The sequence below is a fragment of the Syzygium oleosum genome, unplaced genomic scaffold (genome assembly GCF_021117445.2).
Source record: "Syzygium oleosum isolate NSW1041296 unplaced genomic scaffold, Sole_v2.1 Sole_v2.09, whole genome shotgun sequence".
Taxonomy (NCBI): domain Eukaryota; kingdom Viridiplantae; phylum Streptophyta; class Magnoliopsida; order Myrtales; family Myrtaceae; genus Syzygium; species Syzygium oleosum.
This window is the reverse complement of record NW_026607493.1, coordinates 6,668,885-6,691,165: the sequence shown is the minus strand read 5'-3', so window position 1 is coordinate 6,691,165 and position 22,281 is coordinate 6,668,885. Positions and strand designations below refer to the sequence as shown.

Genomic DNA, 22,281 nt, shown 5'->3' with positions numbered 1-22,281 from the left:
TAATATCATTCTCCCGATATTCTTGTGTGGGAGGATACTGGAAGCGGGTCTTTCTCTATTAAGGCAGTGTGTGAGGTATTTAATAGGGCACACAATTACGAGTCCGATAGTATATGGTCCACAATTTGAAAGTAGCAGGGACCTCAACATGACAGACCTTTCCTCTGACTAGCCGGTCATAAGTGATTGATGACAAATGAATTGAAGACAGTCTCGCTACTTGGGAGGAAATCCATATTGCTTGAGATATGAGTCTCGTGCCGAAATAACTTTACATGTTCTAAGGGATTATCCAATTGTCCGTTGGATATGGCTTGAGTTTGTCCCACAACAATATTTAGGAGAATTCTTTTCAATGAATTTGTCGCAATGGTCGAATTCAAATCTCGCTAGTAAAGGGCGATTGAATTTTCATCATGATTGGAGCATAATTTTTGGAGTAGGTGCATGACTTTGTTGGCAATGGAGAAACAAATTACTTTTCAAGACAACTTTGTTTTCCCTTCAAATCCGATACAAGCAATTTGGTCATACACAAAGGAAATCATGAAAGGTTCGTCTGTGAATAACTAGACGTTAAGTGTGTCATGCACTTCTCCAATTTTGTTCAGATGGGATTCTCGACCTTCCGGATGGATTAAACTGAATATTGATGGGGCCTCTAAAGGCAACCCAGGACTTGCTGGTGTAGGAGGTTCATTTAGAAATGAAGGGGTGACTGGCTTGGTGGTTTTGTCGCATTCGTAGGAATATGTTCGTCGACACAAGCAAAACTTTGGACTTTGTGGTTGGGAATTAATTTCGCAAAACAACTTGGTTTTCATTAGATCATCATTGATATTGACTCTATATCAATCATTGATCTTGTTAAGCCAGAGCTCGTGATTGATAATGATGACCCTGCTTTGCTTAAAGATAACTAAAGATTATTGCACTCTCATTTTGAGTTTAAAGTGCAACATAACTTTCGGGGAAGAAATCGCTCTATTGATCCCCTTGCTAATCTTGGAATCGATAAGCGCTTGGTATTAGTTTCTTTTCATTACCTCATATAGAGTTATTTCATGTTTTATTATATAATAAAATAGGAATAATAGATTTACAACATCAAATTTTTATATTCAACTTTAGCCCGTTTTTATATATATAATGCTACTCTCCCTCATGTGTGGTCAGGGCAAAGTCACTTACTAATTTTGAGATACTAAAATTTTATGTTTCCCAGAATATTTGGTTCTAAACGTGTCAATCATTCTTTAGAAGCGATTAAATAAGGGCTTATAGCACATAAAATCCTAAGTTGATATCACTTGGACATATCTATCCAACACTGTTTTTCGACCCCCATAAACTCCAAAGTGGTACCGCTATCCTAAATTTATCCTTCATTAGCATTATGTCCAATTTTGCCGTAAACTGTCCCCCATAGTAGTTCGACGTGGCAAGAACGTGGCCGATTACACAATGGACTCTTACCACATGAAGCCTTCCCAAATATGACCATTTTGGGCCAAAACGATGCTGTTTTTAGCTCACTTATTCAAGAGTTAAAATGTCATTACACCGAATCAACTAAAACTCAGCAAAATCAAGTGTTTTGAGTAGGATCTTAACGGGTCCGCTAGCTAGGAGCTGTCACGTCGACTACACACGGATTGAGAGGGTGGTACCACTTTACGATTTCTGTGATTTGAAAAATAGTTTGACATAAACGTGTTATATAAACTTTAGGGTTAGTACCATAAAAAATCTCAAAATGATATATATGTGATAAATTTACTTCAAATTAATTTTTTGATCACAAAAAATTTCAAACTGGTACACCTATAACAATTTTATTCCGAACTAATTTTTTGATCACCAAAAACCCCAAACCGGTACACCCATGACAAATCCCTCTATTAGTTTCCGTTAAATTTTACAGTTAAATTGCTGAGTTTGATGACACGTGGTAGTTGATGGGTGTATCAGTTTGGAGTTTTTACCCTCTGTTTATCACAAGTTTATGAATTTTTGGTTTTCTGTGATATTAATCAAATTTAACGAAGTGTAAATTTATCACAAGTATACCAGTTTGAGATTTTTTATGGTCAAAAAATTAGTTCGGGGTAAAATTATCACAAGTGTACCAGTTTGGGGTTTTTAGTGGTCAAACCACTACAAAAAAACATCTTTTTTCCAACGAAATTTCCAACGAAAAATTGGGAAAAATTCGTTGGAAAACGAATTTCCAACGAATTTTCCAACAAAAAAAAATTCGTTGGTAATTCTTCGTCGCAAATTTTTCCAACGAAAAATTTCAATTTTCGTTAGAAAATTCGTTGGAAAATTCGTGGCTAAATTCGTTGGAAACACTACAAAAAAATAACTTTTTTCCAACGAAAAATTTGGAAATCCAACAAAAATTTTTTTTGGTCGAAAAATCGTGGCAAAACAAAAATCGTGCGGGCGAGGGCCAGCCTCGCCAGCCTCGTCGCCGGCGAGCTCGAGCTCGCCAGCCATGGCGAGGGCCAAGCTTGCCATGGCCGGCGAGCTCAAGCTTGCCATGGCCGGCGAGCTCAAGCTCGCCTAGATCTGGGCGAGTTCTGGGCGACCTCGAGCTCGCCGGCCATGGCGACCTCGGCCCTCGCCATGACCGAGGTCACCTAGATCTTAGCGACCTCGCTTCGGCCATGGCTGAGCTCGAGGTCGCCCGGATCCGGGCGACCTCGAGCTCGCCGGCCATGGCGAGCCATGGCGGCGTTCTAGGCGAGCTCGAGGTCGCCCGGATCCGGCCGAGTTCGGGCAACCTCGAGCTCGCCGGCCATTGCGAGCTCGGCCCTCGCCATGACCGGTGAGGGCCAGCCTCGTCGCCGGCGAGCTCGAGGTCGCCCAGATCTAGGCGAGCTCGAGCTCGCCCGCCATGGCGAGGGCCTGGCTCACAGCGGTCGCGCTCGCCCTCGCCGCCGCGAACGCGACGGACACCGCCCCCTTCATCGGCCGGATGCTCGGCGGCGGCGGGGGGAGCTTGGGCCCAGCGGTGGAACAGTGCCTCAGGGAGTGCGCCAACCAGTACGCGGACGCAGTGGAGCAGGTGGAGGCGTTGATCACGGAGAGAGAGAGAGAGAGAGAGAGAGAGAGAGAGAGAGAGAGAGAGAGAGAGAGAGAGAGAGAGAGAGAGAGAGAGAGAGAAAATGTGGAAATATGAGCGCGAAAATGTTGAATAAGGAAGGAGTAGGGTTTTCGTTGCAAAATTGTACACACTAAAATAATTGCCTGAAAAATTGAAATTCGTGGGAAAATTCGTTGGAAATTTCCAACGAATTTTCCCACGAATTTAAAAAATGCCAAACAATACCGAGTTTTTTTGAATTCGTCGCAAAATTCGTTGGAAATTTTCCACGAATTTTGCAACGAAAATTGTACACACTAAAATAATTGCCTGGAAAATTGAAATTCGTTGGAAATTTCCAACGAATTTTCCAACGAAAAATGCCGAACAATACCGGGTTTTTTTTAATTCGTCACAAAATTCGTTGGAAATTTCCAACGAAATATTTTTCGTCGTAAAATTCGTTGGAAATTTGTTGGAAATTTCCAACGAATTTTGCAACAAAAAATTTTTCGTTGGAAATTTCCAACGAATTTTGCGACGAAAAATTTTTCGTTGGAAATTTCCAATGAATTTTGCGGCGAAAAATTTTTCGTCGCTAATTTCCGAAGAATTTTACTTTTCATTGGAAAATTTGTCGCAAATTTTCGTCGCAAATTTTCGTGGCAAAAATCCAATTTTTTTTGTAGTGAACAATTAGTTCGGGGTAAAATTGTCATAGGTGTACCAGTTTGGAGTTTTTTGTGGTATTAACCCTAAACTTTATTAGAACTTTCATTGGACTTGCACGGTAATTCTTCGTTTTGACCATGAATCTTTAACTCGAATAACTTCTATTTATTGAATTAAATCAGTCGTTCTATTTTTTTCTTAGAAATCTTTGAAAAAGGTACAAATTTGGTGACGGTAATCCTTGACAAAGATCTTATTTATATTCCATTCTTAGTATTAGAAGAATTCTATTAGCTTAATGCTCCGTTTGTTTCATAGAAAATGAATGATTGCGAAAATATTTTCCTAAAACTATCGCTTGTGTAGCTTAAAATAATTAGTCAACTGAAAATGTTTTCATTATCGATGGTAATTTATGTCTAAATATTTTCTTGGACGACGAATTTTTTTTTAGTTTATTCATTTTTGTAAGTGATACAAGCGATCGTTTTTAGGAATATATTTTTCAAATTATTCATTTTTCACCAAATAAACGGATTGGAGAACTTATTTTGCCTTTTTCTCATCTTACCATATTGATACCGACATGCTGTTTTTTTGTTAATTTTTCATTGGTCAAACAACACTCTTTGTGGAGACTCATGCAGAGAAGGCTCGTAGCCATATTATAGATTCGTTTACTAAATTTGTTTATGACAAAATTCTGGTGGATGCTTAAAAAGCGAAGGACTTAGATAACCACTTCACTTATAAAGCATCACATCACTTCATAAATTAATTTAACAGACAAATTTCTCTGTCTCTCGCATCGCTCAATTCATTTATGAGTTGGGTCGGATCAACCAGATTTAACCCGACTTTACCTGACATACGAAGAAAAAATTCCTTTTCCTTTTTACTTGAATCATCGTAATCACATTTGAAAATCGATCGAAATGATATGATATTTATTCTTGTTAGCTAAGATATGCGGAATATCTTAAAAGAATATATGATTTATCTAATGCCAAAGGAGGGTCACTTTGTTGGTCGGACGCTAAAATTGGATACCATTATGCTAAAAGAACGTGTGATTTATATAAGCTGAACGAATATATGTAAGTGTGACCGAGTCGGACTTACTGGAATTCCTTAGCCAGACCTAAACATGGAGTTGACTCCAATGTTTTACTCGTGTTTTGCCTTTCATTTCGGTTATGACCTAAGTCAACAACCAAGTTCTAATCACACGCAAATTTGGGTTTCCGTGAGGTCGGACTTCCATTGGGTCGGATTTTGAAGCAACGGGCTTAAATTTGAGACATAATTTCACAATAAGGACCTCATGCTAATAAGAGAATCAATCAATGGTATGTTATTCTTTTCAGGAAGAGATGGAACCAAAGAAAGAGCCTTCTCGCAGATGCCCGGTTTTGGTAAATAAGCAGATTATATACTCCACTTTAACGAGCATTGGCCTCAACCAAATATGAAGGTTTTAGATTCGATTTAGTATAAGTAACACGCTCATCAAATAATTTCTTGTCTCTATCTCTCTCTTTTCAGTTCAATTCCGCATCCATGGTGCATTCCTTTCTCCATTTACTAAAGCAACCGAGCATTTTCCATCTCTTCTGGCAGATTTCATCAAAGTTTTCCTCTTACTTTCCTTCAGTTTTAATGGAAAAAAAAGAAGAAGAAGAAATTATCAGTCATTAGATGAGAAAATTACCAAAAAAGTCACAAACCTATTACAATTGTGCCAATTCAGTCTTAAACTTTTTCTTTGCCAATTAAGTCCTAATCATTTTGCAATTGTGTTAATTTAGTCCATCCAGCCAACTTTGGCCGGCCTACATTGATGTGGACATCGACCGTTCTACGTGACACCGCCGGTACTGATGTGGACAATTTTTAATAATAATTTAACATTTTTTTCAAATTATTTATTTATTGAATTTTATTCTTTTCTTTTTCTTTCTTTTTTTTATTCCCTTCTTCTTCTTCCTCTAGCTGGTCGCCGGACCTCGACGATTGCCCAGAGGTGAGGGTCGGCAAGCTCGCCGGCCTCAGGGAAGGCATGACCTCGCCAGATCCGGCGAAGTTGTGCCGTGCCTAGCCCTCTCGCAAGGGCTCCCTCACCCCACCGGAGGCCACAAGGTCAAGGCCGCGATCTTGCCACCTCTAGCAAGGGCTTGAGCCTGGCCAGTGGCTAGGCGAGGCATAACCTTGTTGGATCTAGCAAGATTGGGCCTTGCCCATAGCCGATGAGGCTCGAACCCTCGCCAGACATAGTGAGGGTGAGCCTCGTCAGCACATCAAGCGGCCTGGGCAAGACTCGCCTTGCCGGCTCTCACCTCTGGCTGGTCATCGAACCTCGGCAACCGACTAGAGAAAGAAGGAGAAGGGAATAATAAAAAAGAAAGAAAAAGAAAAGAAAAAAAGGAAAAAAAATAAAATAATTCAAAAAAATATTAAAATTGTCCACATCAGCGTCGACAGTGTCATGTAAAATAGCCAGCGTCTACATCAGCACTAGCCGGCAAAAGTTGGTCAGATAGACTAAATTGGCACAAATGTAAAAGGTTTAAGACTCAATTAGAAAAAAAAAAGGTTTATGACTGAATTAACACAATTGCAATAAGTTTATGACTTTTTAGGTAATTTTCTTGTCACTAGACTTTATTTTTCTTTCAGTTTTATTGGAGTATCCAACATCGCTTACTAATGGAATTTATATGCTTTTTATACACATATGGAATTGAACCGCTTAAACTTTTTAGTCTTCACTTATCTATTTAAACTTTTGGGTTGGACTTCTTAAAATAATACCAAAATCATATTCCTCTTTAGTCACTCTAAATCCGGCTTGCACATTGCTTGATAATGGGGTTTTGCTTTTCTCTACTTATTAGTTTAAACTTTTAAATTGAACTTCCTACCGGTAACAAAGAAAAGAAGACTAGTCCTCGAGATTTGCCCTTTGCGTTTCAGAGAGCCTGAGACTCCATCTACACCCACAGTTGCAAAATCATTTACAAAAGTCAACGCTTAGTCAATCGGATGGAGAGGTCCGAGGAAAAAATACCCTCCGCCTATCACAGAAAAAAAAATCTTAAATTTTACCCGCAATGACACCAATAATTCTAACCTTTTTTTTATGTGTAATTGATATCCCAAACTTATATCAGTATAACAAAAGTTTGTGGTATTGATATAACAGTGAAAAAAATTTATAAGTTTTGATAACACAAAAAAAAAAGTTTGGAGTGTTAAAGTCATGGTGGTTATAATTTAGGATTCTTTGTGACATAAAAATAAGTTTGGTTTGACCGGGACTAAAACTTCGTTTGTTCTTTACCAAAAAAAAAAAAATAAGTTTGGGGTACTAATGTCATGATTATCACAATTTAGGGTTTTTATCGGTATCAACCCAACTTTAAGACCTTCGATCTTTAAAATGATGAACCACTGAGTTCCTAGACTAGGCAGTGATTGCGTTCTTAGTTGGGAACGGGGAGGTCAGGGGGTTGGACCCCTCGCCTCTCCTGCTTTGCCAGATCCGCGAGCGGTGATTCTGCTTCGATCCGTACCTTCGCATATCGAGTTCGAATCCTCCGACTCGAGTACTCAGCTCGGACTTATTCCAGCGTAGTGATGGGAGGAGATATCGCTGCAATTGGAGCGAGCTTGAGGACGGCCGCAGATCTCCAATATCGTCATGAAAAGAAAAACAAGAGAGGGTCGCACTTCTCACACGGCGTATTAAAATATACCATGTTGGTTGTTGCATGGATTCTTACGAATTCCCCAATTTTCTTAATCCCGTCAATCGAGTTTCAAGGCACACGTGTCTGGCGTCATGGCCACTCACAGGAATTTGTTCCCCTGCAAGTGATGAGGCCGATGCGATTCCCAGCTTTTAAGCACACATTTTTATTTGGAGAAGATGTTTCTTTCTTCCTCCTCTTTTCATTTTCATTGATGGTATCGCATCTCCGATACGCATTCCCAGCGATAAGGTTGGAATTTTCAATATCGCCCGCATATGAGTGGATCGCTTGTGCTCTGTCCACATTCAAGTCCTCCAATCACCAAGCTTGAACTTGCCACCCACCAACCCCAAAAAAAGAAGAAGAAAACCAATGTATGTCCAATGCAGTTCGTGTCCAGACAACATTGACCCGGTCGACTTTCAGCTCTTTTTTTCCAGTAATATGTCGATTCGCGATCCGTGTCTGATTGAAAAACTTTAGCTAATAGATGGGAGAGATCACATATTCAACAAACACTTATAGCAACGTTATTGAGTGACTTGAGATATGTCCTCTCACATGCAAGCTGAACCAAGAAGGGAAGAACAATGGTAGCGCCCGAGCCTGCAATCTAGTGGTGCGGGGAGGGCGAAACTTTCGATTGTATTCGGCTTTAGTAGTTTGGCTTAGGCACTTGCATTATCGTGACATATAGGGAAGAATACCACATAATAAATCAGCCTAGTTCTATTGATTAGCGACATGTAAACAATTGAAAAGAAAGATCTAAAATAAAAATTGACCTCGAATTTTCTCGAGTCACATTTATATGGGAAAATTGTCCAAAAAGTTCTACATCAATTGCACTTTTGCCAATTCATTTATAAAACCTTTCAATTTTGACAGCTGAGTCCTAACCCTTTTCATTTTTGCCATGACTACTCGAGCTCGAGCTCAAACTCTGGCCGCCAAATCTTGAGCTTACGGCTGCCATGGCCGCTCGAGCTCTGGGTTCATGGCCATGGTGGCCGCGAACCAGCTAGGTTGCCTCACCAATGCCTGCTCGAGCTCGACTCGTGGCCATGGTTGCCAGATCTCGAGCTTGCAATTGCCATGGCCGCTCGAGGTCGAGCTCTGGGTTCGTGGCCATGGTGGCCGCAAACCGGCTAGCCTACCTCATTAATGCCTGCTCTAGCTCGACTCGTGGTCATGTTTGCCAGATCTTGAGCTTACAGTTGCCATGGCCGCTCGAGCTCTGGGTTCATGGCCATGGTGGCCGCGAACCGGCTAGGCTGCCTCACCAATGCCTATTCGAGCTCGACTCGTGGCCATGGTTGCCAGATCTCGAGCTTGCAATTGCCATGGCCACTCGAGGTCAAGCTCTGGATTCGTGGCCATGGTGGCTGCGAACCGGCGAGGTTGTCTCGCCCATGGCTGCTCGAGTTCGACTCGTGGCCATGGGCCAGGTCGAGCGAGGGTCGTGACCCTCACCGACGGCCAACAAGAGCTTTGCTGCTCTCACCCAGTGGCCAGTGAGGATCCGGTGACCCTCATCGGCCACAAGCAAAAAAATAAAAATAAAAGAGAGAAAAGAGATGAAAAGAAAAAAAGGAAAAAGAAAAGAAAATTTAATTTAAAAAATTCGAAAAAAAAATATTATGAAAAATTATTTATGTCAGCGCCGACCGTGCCACGTAAGATAGCTGGTGTCCACGTCAGTGATTCCAATCAAAAAAAGTCGGAAGGATTTAATTGGTAAAATGTAAAAAGGTTTAAGACTCAATTGGCAAAATTGAAAGGTTTAGGACTGAATTGGCAAAAGTGCAACAGGTTTAGGACTTCGTGGAAAAAAAATTTCCGTCTATATGTTAGGCATTAATATTATGTTGCTCTAACACAAAACATGATGGAACGTACCCGGCTACAGCTTTACCCGGTACATGTTAACATCAAAACCCTTCAGTGGAACGCAAAGTTATCCACACAAAAATTATTTTAGGTTATGGAGAATATGATATCATATTATGTGAATCTAGGCGCACTTGGAGTAAGTTAGCGTTTATTCAGAATTGAAAGTTCCAAGCCATCGACCTTAAATAGCCCAAGGCATCCTCAGATTTTGTGAAAACTCAATTATCGAAACCCTTATCGATCCCAATCTCAAAGAAGTTTGCTCATCAACCATGTCAACATTGTCGCCCAACATGACGACGGTGAGGATATCGTCGGACGGAGCATGGCAAGGAGACAACCCGTTGAGCCACGCCTTCCCTTTGCTCATCGTCCAAACCATTTTGGTCCTCTTCCTCAGCCGATTCCTCGCCTTCCTCCTCAAACCACTTCGCCAACCCAAAGTCATTGCTGAGATTTTGGTACATGATTCCTATTCGATTGGCCTTTTCGGTTGTGATATATAAGTAACGCTAGTGAAATCATACTTATAGAGAGGCAACACATAAATTGAGAAGAAAATCGTAAAGGCATAGAATGACCAGCATAGGAGAATCGTGAAAAATCTGTATGTCATAAAGGCTACGCAACACGCTTGACATGTTTTTGGTTGGATCTCTTGTTTCAGGGTGGAATTCTGCTCGGGCCGTCGGTGCTAGGGCGCGTCGACAGCTTCCCGAACCTAGTTTTCCCTTCGTGGAGCATTCCAGTACTCGAGTCCGTGGCGAGCATCGGCCTACTCTTCTATTTGTTCCTAGTGGGCCTCGAGCTCGACTTGGGCTCCATCCGGAGGTGTGGCAAGAATGCTTTTGGCATCGCGTTCGCCGGCATATTGCTCCCTTTCCTCTTTGGAATGGGGGCCACCTTCATCCTCCGCAAGCTCGTCCACGGGGAAGAGAAGGTCGGTTCCAGCCAGTTCCTTATGTTCATGGGAGTCGCCCTGTCCATCACTGCGTTCCCCGTCCTAGCCCGCATCCTTGCGGAGCTCAAGCTTCTCACCACCCGAGTGGGCGAGACCGCCATGGCCGCCGCCGCGTTCAATGATGTCGCTGCTTGGATCATGCTGGCCCTAGCGGTGGCGCTTGCCGGGGGTGGCAGCGGTGGCCCGAAAAGCCCGTTGATTTCCTTGTGGATCCTCATTTCAGGTATGGCCTATGTTGGCTTCATGTTTGTTGTCATCCGGCCCATGATGAACTGGATGGCCCGACAGTGCTCGCCGGAGTACGATTTTGTGGACGAGGCTTATATTTGCGTAACCCTAGCCGGGGTAATGCTATCCGGGTTCATGACGGATCTTATAGGGATCCACTCCATCTTTGGAGCCTTCGTGTTCGGCTTGACGATCCCAAAAGGAGGCGTGTTCGCAACTAGATTGATCAAGAGGATCGAGGACTTCGTGTTGGGTTTGCTCCTCCCGCTCTACTTTGCGTCGAGCGGGTTGAAGACCGACATTGCTAAGATCCGGGGGGCAGAGGCGTGGGGGTTGTTGGTCCTGGTAATATCCATGGCATGTACCGGTAAAATTCTAGGGACATTTGTGGTGGCAATGGTGTGTATGATTCCCATTAGGGACTCAATTGCGCTTGGTGTGTTGATGAACACTAGAGGGTTGGTGGAGCTCATTGTTCTCAACATTGGCAAAGAAAAGAAGGTTAGTGTTTCCTTCTCCCACGATTTTGAGACAAGATCAAAAAATGGATGTTTAAGTTTAATTAATTCATCCATGAACGGCAAAACTTACTTTTTAAGCTCTTTGACACATATATGTACCTAAATCTTTATTGCACGAGTCCAGTGTTTGTGTCTTTATCTAGCTAAGATTGGTGTATAAGGTTAGTTGACAAATCGATGAGGGACTTACAAATGCTTTGTTTAAATGTTCACTTACACTCTACCACATTATCTTGTAAATCGATTTCGTAGAATTTCCTAGTTTTAGTATAGCTCACATTAATCAAGCTATGATTAGTCTCTCACCTTTTAATAGTGTTTTGATCCATGTTCCCCTTGACTTGTCAAAAGACTTTCGGCGGTGCACTTTACACTTTGACTTTTAAACCTCCTTTTTTCCACCCTTAGCAAGATCAAACAACTTATGAAATATTAGCTCCAAAGGACATAGCTAGATGTATAAGCCTTCATCGGAACACGTAATGTATGAGAACTTCTCTTTCGATGGCGAAAAGGCCCACCGTAAATAATTTCGGACCCATGAATATGTGAAAATAAACCGTTCCACAAGTTAATGTATAGAAAGAATCCTTTGTGATGGTAGCTAGGGTTCCTAAGTTGCTGGTCAGTGATTCCTACTTAGACAATCAGCATCCTAGGTTGTTCTTCCCAACAAATAAAATGAAAAGAAAACTGAGAAACTTCATGCTTAAGTTAGCGTATAAATAATGCAACTAAAATTCACATCTTGGGTATGCTCATAAGGTAAGACCGAATCATGTGCATTTCAATTTTCTTCTAAATAATGTATATGATGATTCTCAAGTTCAGGTTGTCTTCGTACGTCTTTTTGGCGGTATATTCAGGCTTTCAGAAACTCATGTACATAAATGGTTTTATACTTATCTTTTAAATGGCGGTCCACAAGATTACCAAACTCCCTTCTTGTTAACCCTTCAGTGCACAAGAAAGTACTAGTCAATTAGTCGCGCCCCAAACCATGCCTTTGGCTATCGCTTGACATACGGCGCAGTATCAATTCCACAGACATGGTTGTCAACCTTGATAGTCTTTTCCAACTTTAATGTGCATAAAAACGATGGCCATTTCGATCTGTGAGCTTCACAAAAGTCATGATTATATGGGTTATGGCACCAAAAGGGTAACACCCCACTTAACAGATATTTTTCTCAGTGGCAAGCATGTCGTACTTATCTATAAACCATGTCACTAGATGTCCTAATCGTGGGGAGGAGGAGAACTCTTTGAACAACATGGTTGTTCTTAGGGTCTGGTTTAGCTTTTGTTGGAGTGGTGTTCGATCAAATGATTTGCCAATGACCCTGTCAAAACCAAGCTTCAATATGCCCTAGAAAGACACTAGACATGGGGAGACGTGGCTGCGTGCCTTTTTGACTTTTATCTCCACAAAACCAGCACTTACACAGTGAATAAGACTAAATCAACCAATTAGGGTTTGTGATATGATTCCTTTTTCTAATAGTGGGAGATCAATCATGACAACATAAATTCGTTATGTGCCCTCGTTTTCATCTTTTCACCCTAGAGCCGTAGCTCGGAATATACTGATCTATATGTCTTCTTCGGAGTTGTTCTAAACTTGTGTGGATACGCGCAAGTAATAAAGGATGATATGTAATTTTCCTGCTTTTTTGTTATGCTTTTGTATTGTGGTATGTTCGAGATGTTTCCCTCTTTTTGGGATATTGAGGAGATTAGGTTTTGTTTGTGAGTGAAACAAATCCGTGGCGATCGCTTTTGGAATAAACGGAGATTGCGGTGTGTTCTATCCTTTTAAAGGAGCACTATATCCAAAGAAGGGTTCCTTTAGTTGGTGAAGAATGTTTTACCAAATTCTCTCTTTCTTTTTTTTTCATTTTCACGTGAGATCTAAAACAAATTCGAAAAGTTGGTTTGGAGAAACTCTAAAGATATTTCTAACAAATAAGAATAATTATTGTCAAAAAAATTATCAAGTTATAGACCGAAAATAAGTTTTGGTGTTTCATTGTCTTGTGCTAATTGCGAAATAGAGAGATTCGAAGTACAAAAAAATTGCTTTTTTGTGATATGATGGGATACAAACATATTTTCAAATTTCTTTTGTTCTTCCACTTACCAAAACTCACCCTTAATTTTTACAAAAATTGAAATTCTTTTTGAAATCAAATGGTCTCAAAATGTGCGATGGTCATCCTTTCTCACCCCTTTTACTAATAAAAACAATGATTTGTAAACGTTTGAACCCCTGAAATGAGCAGATTCATCGGGGTTGACGGGAATGCAAATCATTTAGAAAATAATAAAATAAGTGTGCTCGATTAGAAACGAAAGTTAAATATGTAAGTAGTGATGACGATTAAGTTTTTTCTTTTTGTCAGAATGATAAGGATAAAGTTAATTTACGACTAAAATACCCTTGTAGTGTTGAACTAAGTAATTATCCCCAAAAAAAAACGTCGTCAGTACACTAATTGGTTTATTGAGTCAAACTATCAAGTTAATGTTTTTTTAAATGCATGAAGAGATTGTTTTGTTTTCTTTCCTTGTCAACAACAGGTCCTGAACGACGAGGTGTTCGCGATTTTAGTCCTCATGGCGATATTCACCACCTTCATGACGACTCCTATAGTCATGGCCATCTATAAACCGAGGCAAATCATCCCTCCTCTGGTCGTTCGCAGATTGAGAAGACAACAGCACCTTTCGGAAGACGAGCTCCGGGTGCTCGCCTGCGTACATGGACCGGGAAACATACCGTCGCTAATGAAACTCATGGAGTTCACAAGGACCAGTCTGAGTCCCCCTCTCCGGCTCCACGTAGTCCGGCTCGTCGAGCTCACCGACTGTCCGTCATCCATCATCATGGTCAGGCGAGCTCGGAAGAACGGGCTTCCCCTCATCAACTGCTTTTGTCATGGCACCATGCATGACCAAGTGGCAGTGGCTCTTCGGGCGTACAGCCAAGCAAGTCACCTGACTATCCACCACTCGACGGCCATCTCGGTCCTGTCCACCATGCACGAGGACATTAACCACGTGGCGCAAGAGAAGAGGGCGGAAATGATCATCTTGCCATTTCACAAGCAATGGAGAGGAGAGAACGAGGAGGAAATAGAGAGCGTGAGCTACGAATGGAGAGAGGTCAACAGGAAAGTGCTCGAAAGTGCGCTGTGCACTGTGGCCATACTCCTAGACCGCGGGCTTGGCGACGAGTTCAGGCAATGCGAAGAGCAGGAAGCCATTGTGGAAAGACAGATTTGTGTCGTATTCTTTGGCGGACCAGACGATCACGAGGCTTTGGCGCTGGTGCGAAGGATGGCAAACAATCCGATGGTCAAAGTTAGCATTATAAGGTTCTTTGATGAACCCGGGAAGGATTTTATGAACGTCACGGGCTCTTCCTCACTAAATATGTTCGAGGAGAGACGGTGCATCCCCGCGGAGCCAGGTGATGAAGAGAAGGAAAAGGTAAGCTTTCTTGAGGCTTTCTTAAGAACAATTTCAAAATTGCAAGTTGATGAAATAAGCAGTAAACATCAGAAGTAAATGATCTCGAACAGGAAATGGATGAGGCGGCGGTGGAGGAATTCCGGACTAATCATGGCTCAACAAACTACTTGGTGAAGGCTGCGAACAACAACCTCGTGGAAACACTGATGGCAATAGGCCGAAGCCAGGAATATGATTTGGTTGTGGTAGGAAAGGGTAAGTTCCCATGGTGGATGGAGGCAAAGCTGGCTAACCATGAGATCGAGCATGACGAACTGGGGCTCATAGGAAGCATTTTGGCTCGATCGGACGAAGGTCTCGTATCCTCAGTACTTGTGGTGCAGCAGGGTGTGGTCCAAAGCAACAAGGTTCCTGAGAAAAATTGCAAGATCATCAACGGCGCAAACGCAGAATCATGCGCTTGAGCATCCCGGCAGGGCGAGAGAAGACCTATGTAGCCTTTTCTGTGTAGTCACTGTAAAGAGGTTGGTCACTGACTTGTAGTGCGACAATATCGGTCAAATAAGCAGTGTGTGTGATGTAATGTTACATAGTAAACATGCCTAGTTATCAATTTTCAACAATGGATCATCTGCCTAGTATGTAGATTGTATAAGAACCTTTGTGCGCTAAAAGAGTTGCCCTTCACCCAGCTACCAGTGGTTCAGAAGGAAGATAAAATCAAGATATCCGAGCAATATCAATCCAAACAAAAAATCGCGGTCCAATGTTAACAACGAATGCTAAAGATAAAGGGCCAACAAAAAAAAGTAAGGGAATAGACTTTACCGTTCCCTTTTCCTTCAAAGTTTCAACTCATATAACCACGCAACTTAAGTTAAATTCACAGCTTTGATAGACCACCTCTAAGACCAATGCCAGAACATCAATAGTCCATTTTCTAGGACAATGAATCTTTGTAAATGTGATGATGCATGTTCACCCACTTTGCATAATCCTCGAAATGGAGGATTTGACCTGATGAACTTTAGGTATGTTAACCCTCCCCAGAATAGCTTGATCTTTAACAGTATTGGACTGGCAACAAATTTATAAATATGAATCAAAAACCAAATAACATGGAACACATAATCACAAAAAGCACTATATCCGACTAAAGTCAACATGACCGTTGAATTGCTTTAAAAAAATTCCAGTTACAAATAATGATATTGTACTCACAAAAATCAGTCTTCTCTCAACCTTTGATGAAAGTTATACATACATAAACTACTTCGGAACATGCCAAAGCTGTCCATAAATTTCACAGGAAAACATTGACGCAAAACCTAAAAAAAAGTTTAAAAACCATTATCGGCAGCTGTTTGATACCTTCTATTGAATAAATCTCCATCTTACTCGCCATCGGATGAGTAGCTACAATCTTGTCAAAAAGTCACAAATAAAATGGAGTCAGGAGAAAATATAATATGCTCTACCTTGCCACATAAAATATTATCTGATCGAAAGCTGTTCTTGTTATATAGTTCATGATTAGAACAAGTCAGACAGAGCAGAGAGGTCGATGCTGAGAGCTCAACACTACTGACACCTCCATCAGTCTATGTGAAGTTAAGTACTGCATATGACCAGTGGGGGAAAAAAAATATATAAGAAGCTTCTTCAAGATGAGAAAACCTGTTTCTCTTTAAAAAAATATATAAATAAAAAAGAACAGGGCGTTGAGTCCTTAGCATTAAGATGCACATCAACTTTCACAATAATTGATACCACACAAACTTGCATTTCAAAGCACGATAGAGAAGTTGTCATATACCTTAAAGGAAGCCTCCTTCTGTCCATGTGGCATCTGATTTCCCATTGTGACCAGCAGTTCCCTTATTTGGGGCACTCTGATACCAGTTATCAAATCCATCGTCCTTCGCATCATCCCATCCAGCCCAACTGTCATTGTTACCAGATGTGCCTCCCTTTGTTGTTTCTTCCTTCTTATTCTCTTTGTGGTCCCAATCGTCCCAAGAGCTCGAGCTAAAGGTTTTGGCATTTCCACTTGAAGAAGACTGCCCTCCAGAAGAAGCATTCCATCCTTTACTCTCTTGATTAAACTCCTGATAATATCCATTTCTCTCACTGTCGTTTCGTTGCCAGTTTTCATTGTTCCAGGTCACGCCATCTTTAGTATACTCCTCAACCTTCTGGGAAGCTATCGCCATTACTCCTTTCATAATGCCCCACGTCCTCTGTCCAATCTCTGTAGTTTTGTTGGTCACAACACTGACAGTTTCATTCACCTTGTGATCATAGCCTCCTTCCTTCACCTGTAAAATGATTTATCTCAATATAACTAACCAAAAGAAGGAGATTCATTCAACCCATCAAGGAAAAACCAAACAAAAATGCTCAAATATCCTTATCATAAGAATGCTGATCATAATCAAGACCAGAGAATCAAACTAAAAGCATGCACTTTATGAGTCAATAGTAGAGGCAGAAAAGGGCTTTAACTGAGTAACAGCATTGACTTCTAATCCTCAAAGACACCCAAGTCCAGCAGTAAAGAATCATCCGGATCCCAGCATTAAATGCTGAGATAGGAGAGCGAAATTGAACCAAAAAGCAATTCATATCAACAGAATCAAAAGAACCAGTCAAATCTTCCAGAAAGACACCCAGACAATTGCCCCAATTTAACAACCACAAAGATCATAGATTTTACTCCAACAAAAAAACAGCCTGCAGACTTGTGGCTTTCATATATGAAAGAATCTGAAAAAGATACTAAACCATCATCATCCACACAGTTAAAAGGCCAGCAAATGGTTGACATTTCACACAGATGATAGTTTGGCAACAACCATTATGCAAAAAGGTCAGTTAAATGTCCTAAGTTGTCCTCAGATCATAAAAATTTAGTTATTGGGCAAAAGAGAATACAGGAAGCCTTTCAAGCAAAATCATAAGAAAAGCAAAATGCCTAAACTTCGTAAAATCTGCAATAAGTTCTTTAAGATCATTGAGAGCTACAGGCTGAACCAAAATTAACAAAATGTGAAGGAAAAAGGGAGTAGCTACCCATTACATATTTTAAGTACATAAGAGAAAACAATGCTTACAAAGACCACTGTCAAATCACATCATTGCTTACACATTTCTGCAACCTAATGTTGACATAGAAACACAGAAGCTGACAGCAGAGAACAAGAACACCCGTTTAATACTTAACGAGCTAAAGTTTAACAAGGCCCATTATGCAACCAGAACTGTAACTACTTCCCTGATACTCGATGCAGTCACACAATTAAACAAGTTGATATTTGTCCAAATATTGATGCTTTTACCAAGCTTTGATTATGATGGACAGTTGTATTAATTCACGACTCAAACGAGAGTGCCAACTGGGAGAGATTCTACCTATTAAGATTTAAGTACTGCTAACAATTTATTAATTTTCATATTTTATCATAAGTAAGATATTACATTTCTTGTACTAAGATTCCTATTTCAATTAAGTTTCTTGTCTAGAGGTTTCCTACTTCAGTTTGGAGTGAGATTTGATTATCTATAAATACATGCTCTCGAATGGATAGAAACCATGGAGTGAATGAAGTTTATTGAGTTTTAGCAATTGTTTGCCTTTGGATTGAGTGACACAGTTCTTTCTTAGTGTGGTGCTCAAGAACTCCTGGGATGTGCTGGCTATGACGCCTAAAGGAATTCATTTGTCTTGAATCATCATTATTCATTGTGATCTCTCTTCAAACTATCAGTTTAATCGGGACACTAATTTGGGACTCATCATCCTTGTACAACTAATTGAAAAAAAGATGCAGGTTTTTCTATTTTTTTCTAAAGAGAAAAGATAAAGTTCACCTACGAATATTGCACTCCACAACCACATCAATTTGCTGGCTCAAATTATTTTGTTTTAGATTTCCCTTGCAATTCCCTTTTATTTTTCTTTTTGTTTTGGTAGTAGGAAAACATTGTCCTTTACCTTTACGCTATCTACATTTGCCCCAAATCCTTATGTTTTTAGGATGGGATTCAGTTACTCCTTATGCATGTGACTAATGAGGAAGGATTTCAAGAGTGATGGACTACATTCACACAGAAGTACAGCGATAGTAAGGATTGCAAGGAAAACTAGGACAGGTTGTGAAAGTATAGGGAGCAAAGTGACACCAAATTAACTTCAAAGAGCAAAGTGACGCAGGGAAAGAACAGGGCATAATGCAAGCATCACTTGCTTCAAGAGTGACTACATTCCCACAATAAAACACAATGACTTTAAGGAATTTGAAAGCATGTGGTGGAAATAACACAGAATAAACTTCTGAGGCAAAGTCACACAGAAAAGACAACTTCTGAACCAATTACTAAAAGAAGGTACTTAAAGTCCAAGAAACTAAAGCAATTCCTGGCCAATCTGAACTCACAATACTAATGAAAACGTAAGTGCTCTACCCACTAACTAATAAACTATTTGACAAGATAAAAAGGAGTCCTAGGGGGTGGAATCATCTAACATATGGTCGTTGATCTACAGAACCAGTGGAGACAATTCTCAAACCATTCAAGTAACGTTTAACCTTTTTGCAAAGAAACCCAAGATATGCTCCATAATATTGCTTGACTAGAAAGAGCAAGAATACTTATCCAGTATTGGCCCCAAGTAAAGGGTATATCTCTCCAGCAAAATGAAATGAGTGTTGTATATCATTCCTAATCCACAAACACAAGGGCAATTGCAACAATGTAGTAGTAGTCCTCGACATTGTCCCTCACTCCAAAGAAAAAGAAAAAGAAAACTATAGTGGGTCTTTTCCTATAACCTTACTTGCCTAATGATGCCATTATCAAAATGTCAGTTTTCTGCTGTAAGTGAGCTCCTAAATATCAAGAATTAAGTTGTCTGATTATGTTGCATTGTTCAGAATCATACCAACAAGAGTCACTAAAATTTCTGCCCAAAGGTCAACTTAAAATAATCGTCCGAAACACATTCTCAAACAACTGCAAATTCAAGATATACCAGATGGCTACGAGACTATATAAGACTTGTATTTTTCATGACTCACATGCTTTAACTTTGCTCAAAACTTCTGCGCTAAGCTAGCTTACTTTGTAACATTATCATCCAAAACCCTCCAAAAGGTCAATGCTCCAATCACTATCCATACAAATAATTACCATCCCAATTGCACCCTTTGGTCCACCAATTCATCTAACCAGCGCCATTAGCATGCAAGAGAAAGATTCGAGCATATGGCAAGAAAAACTATTCCTCAGTTAGTCTTTTCCAAGCAAAATCTACCATGACGATAGAGAATGTTAAGCATGAGAAAGAAATCAAGAACAAAAAATCTGCAGCCAATCTTCCCCAATAAATCAATACTGCTGAACTTGTTGCTGGCCTAGTTCCAGCTAATTACATTCTCAGATACCTCAAAGAGGCAACTTCTTATCCAACTGAATATAAGCCAAACCAATAGTATTCCAAATTCTGCATACCTTAGCAGTGATCTCCTTCGTTCCTGCTTGGACCACACTTGCAGCTGACTGAGCTGCTGATGCCGCGACCAATGACAACCTACCCAATCCCTGCAAAATACAAAATCCTCGATTCACTAATAATACATCCTACACTACATCAATCAAACGAATCACCAACAATTTCCGTATAACAACAAACCTGGGATACAACAGAGAGCACGTCCCCTTGTGAATTATTGTTGTTACTCATCCTGGGAGGCGCAGGGCTCGATCCAAACCCAACATATTTTCCGCCTTGCGAGGGTGGGAGCCCCTCGGGCCGCGAATCGTTCTCTGCCATCTTCTGAGCAAAGAAGCTCTCCTTATTAACCGCGGATGCCTCCAACTGCGACCGAGTGTAGATGTCCTGTGTAGACTTAGATCTCACCGGAGCGCCACTTCTCCCTCCGCCGCCAGCACCGCCCCTAAAATCGTTGGCCGATTGATTCCGCCTCATATCGCTGGAAGATCTAAAGCTGTCGTCATTATCCCAGCTATCCCAACCGCCGTCCGCGCCGCCGCCGCCGGTTTTCTGAGCCAAGGGAGGCCTGCTCTTGCCCCCGCCGAGGCTCTCCTTCACGACGGGAGGGTCCCGCCACGGGCGGCCCTCGGCGAGCGCCTGAATCCGGTCGCGGTACACGCCGGCGGCCTTGGTGTTGTACTTGGTGACGATGTCGGTCTCCTTGGGGATCCCGTACTGGGCGAGGAAGGCGTTGAGCTGCTCGTTGCCCCCGGCCTCCATCTTCTTGATCTGGATCTCCGACCAGGAGTCCATGGTGACGGATCGGACGAAGGAGATGTGGACGCCGAGGCCGCGGTGCTTGCCGGAGCACTCGAGGCACATGAAGACGCCGTAGGACACCGACGCCCACTGCGGGTTCTTCTGGGCGCAGTCGACGCAGGTCTTGTTCGCCGGCTGCGACTGCAGGTCGCGGAGGCGCCTCGATGCCGCCATTCCCGGTCGGTGACGATTTCGGCGGGGCGGGGTGGGGTCGATCCGGATCGGATTCCGGGAAGCGGGTATCGGCGAGATTCGACAAGGAAGGGATAAAGATCGGAGCTTTATCGTTTCGATCCCCCTTTATTTCCTCGGAGGAGCGAAAACGCGGAGATCGCCGACACCGTGAAATGGGGCGTCATGCGACCAATTTTGGGCGTTGTGGAATTCGGTGATCTAGCTGCTTGTCCGCAAGGAGGCAGAGGGAGGGTAAATAAAAAAGCGCGAGGCCGCACTGATCATGAACGAGGAGGATAGAGAAAATTGCCGAGTAAAGTAAATAATGATATTCGGTTGAAGAAGAAGAAATTTATTTTTAAGTTACGCATTTAGAACCTAAGCTTTCGTTTTGCCGTTTTACACAAATCGACCCTCCCAACTTTTTCTTATTTTCGAGCGGGGTCCTTGGAGTTTCTCGATTTGTCCAATCGGGACCCTGTGTGTCTGACGTGGCGTTGCCGAGGTGGTCACGGACATGCTCCGCGGTCTCGCGCGCGCGTTGCTGATGTGGTTGTTGCCCGGACTCCAAGAAGATTGGGCGTGCACCTGACATAAAACCAAAGAGAGATCTATGCTTGTGTCACGGACCACGACTCTCCTGTACTCCTGTACCCTCGTGAGTGGAGCTTGATGGTATCGGATGAAGAGCGAGCGATGCAGATGGGATGATACAACCGGTTTGTGGGAGTGACGTCGGGGTGGTTTATGCTAGAAGCTATAAGTTATAATGAATATACTCTTAGGAGCTTTGAAGGCGTGATTGGCCTCCGGTGTATAAACTGGTTAAGAGCTGATGCCACTCTCCTAATAAGACCATGACAAGTCGAAACTAGTTATTGTACCTAAAGTGTTTTACATGCCTCGCTCGAGGGACTGGATGCCTGAACTAAGTTGAGCATGGTACAATCTACTACGAGAGTGTTATTCGGCATACCTTTAATAGGAACAACTATAGAATGAAGGCTAGCTTAAGGTCTTCTCAACTCTTCAAGCGTCGCACAAGATATTTCACGACTAAGGAACTACCAGCTCATGACACTTGCATGACCAACATTCACATGTATCCGAACTGAGCGACTCAAATTAGTGTCACCATTGTTTATGGTAGGCTAGGCCTAGCTAACGGGCCATGCCGGATTGGGCACGCAACAACCTGACAC

General features: G+C 41.8%; 2 protein-coding genes across 2 annotated transcripts; one reads left to right on the top strand and one right to left on the bottom strand.

Annotated features, from left to right (window-relative positions):
* Positions 1-9,549: 9,549 nt before the first annotated feature.
* Positions 9,550-15,216, top strand: LOC115666164 (cation/H(+) antiporter 20-like). Its single transcript, XM_030587941.2, has 4 exons — positions 9,550-9,869; positions 10,076-11,098; positions 13,699-14,610; positions 14,703-15,216. Exons 1-4 carry the CDS (start codon positions 9,681-9,683, stop codon positions 15,054-15,056), a joined length of 2,478 nt encoding a protein of 825 aa, XP_030443801.1. The 5' UTR covers positions 9,550-9,680; the 3' UTR covers positions 15,057-15,216.
* A 524-nt stretch (positions 15,217-15,740) lies between these two features.
* LOC115673631 (probable ADP-ribosylation factor GTPase-activating protein AGD6) lies at positions 15,741-21,347 on the bottom strand. The gene is made up of 4 exons (XM_056314595.1): positions 20,285-21,347; positions 20,104-20,193; positions 16,409-16,910; positions 15,741-16,015 (listed from the first exon to the last, which is right to left on the bottom strand). The coding sequence occupies exons 1-3, from the start codon at positions 21,077-21,079 to the stop codon at positions 16,410-16,412; spliced, it is 1,386 nt and encodes a 461-aa protein (XP_056170570.1). The 5' UTR covers positions 21,080-21,347; the 3' UTR covers positions 15,741-16,015; position 16,409.
* Between the last annotated feature and the right edge of the window lie 934 nt (positions 21,348-22,281).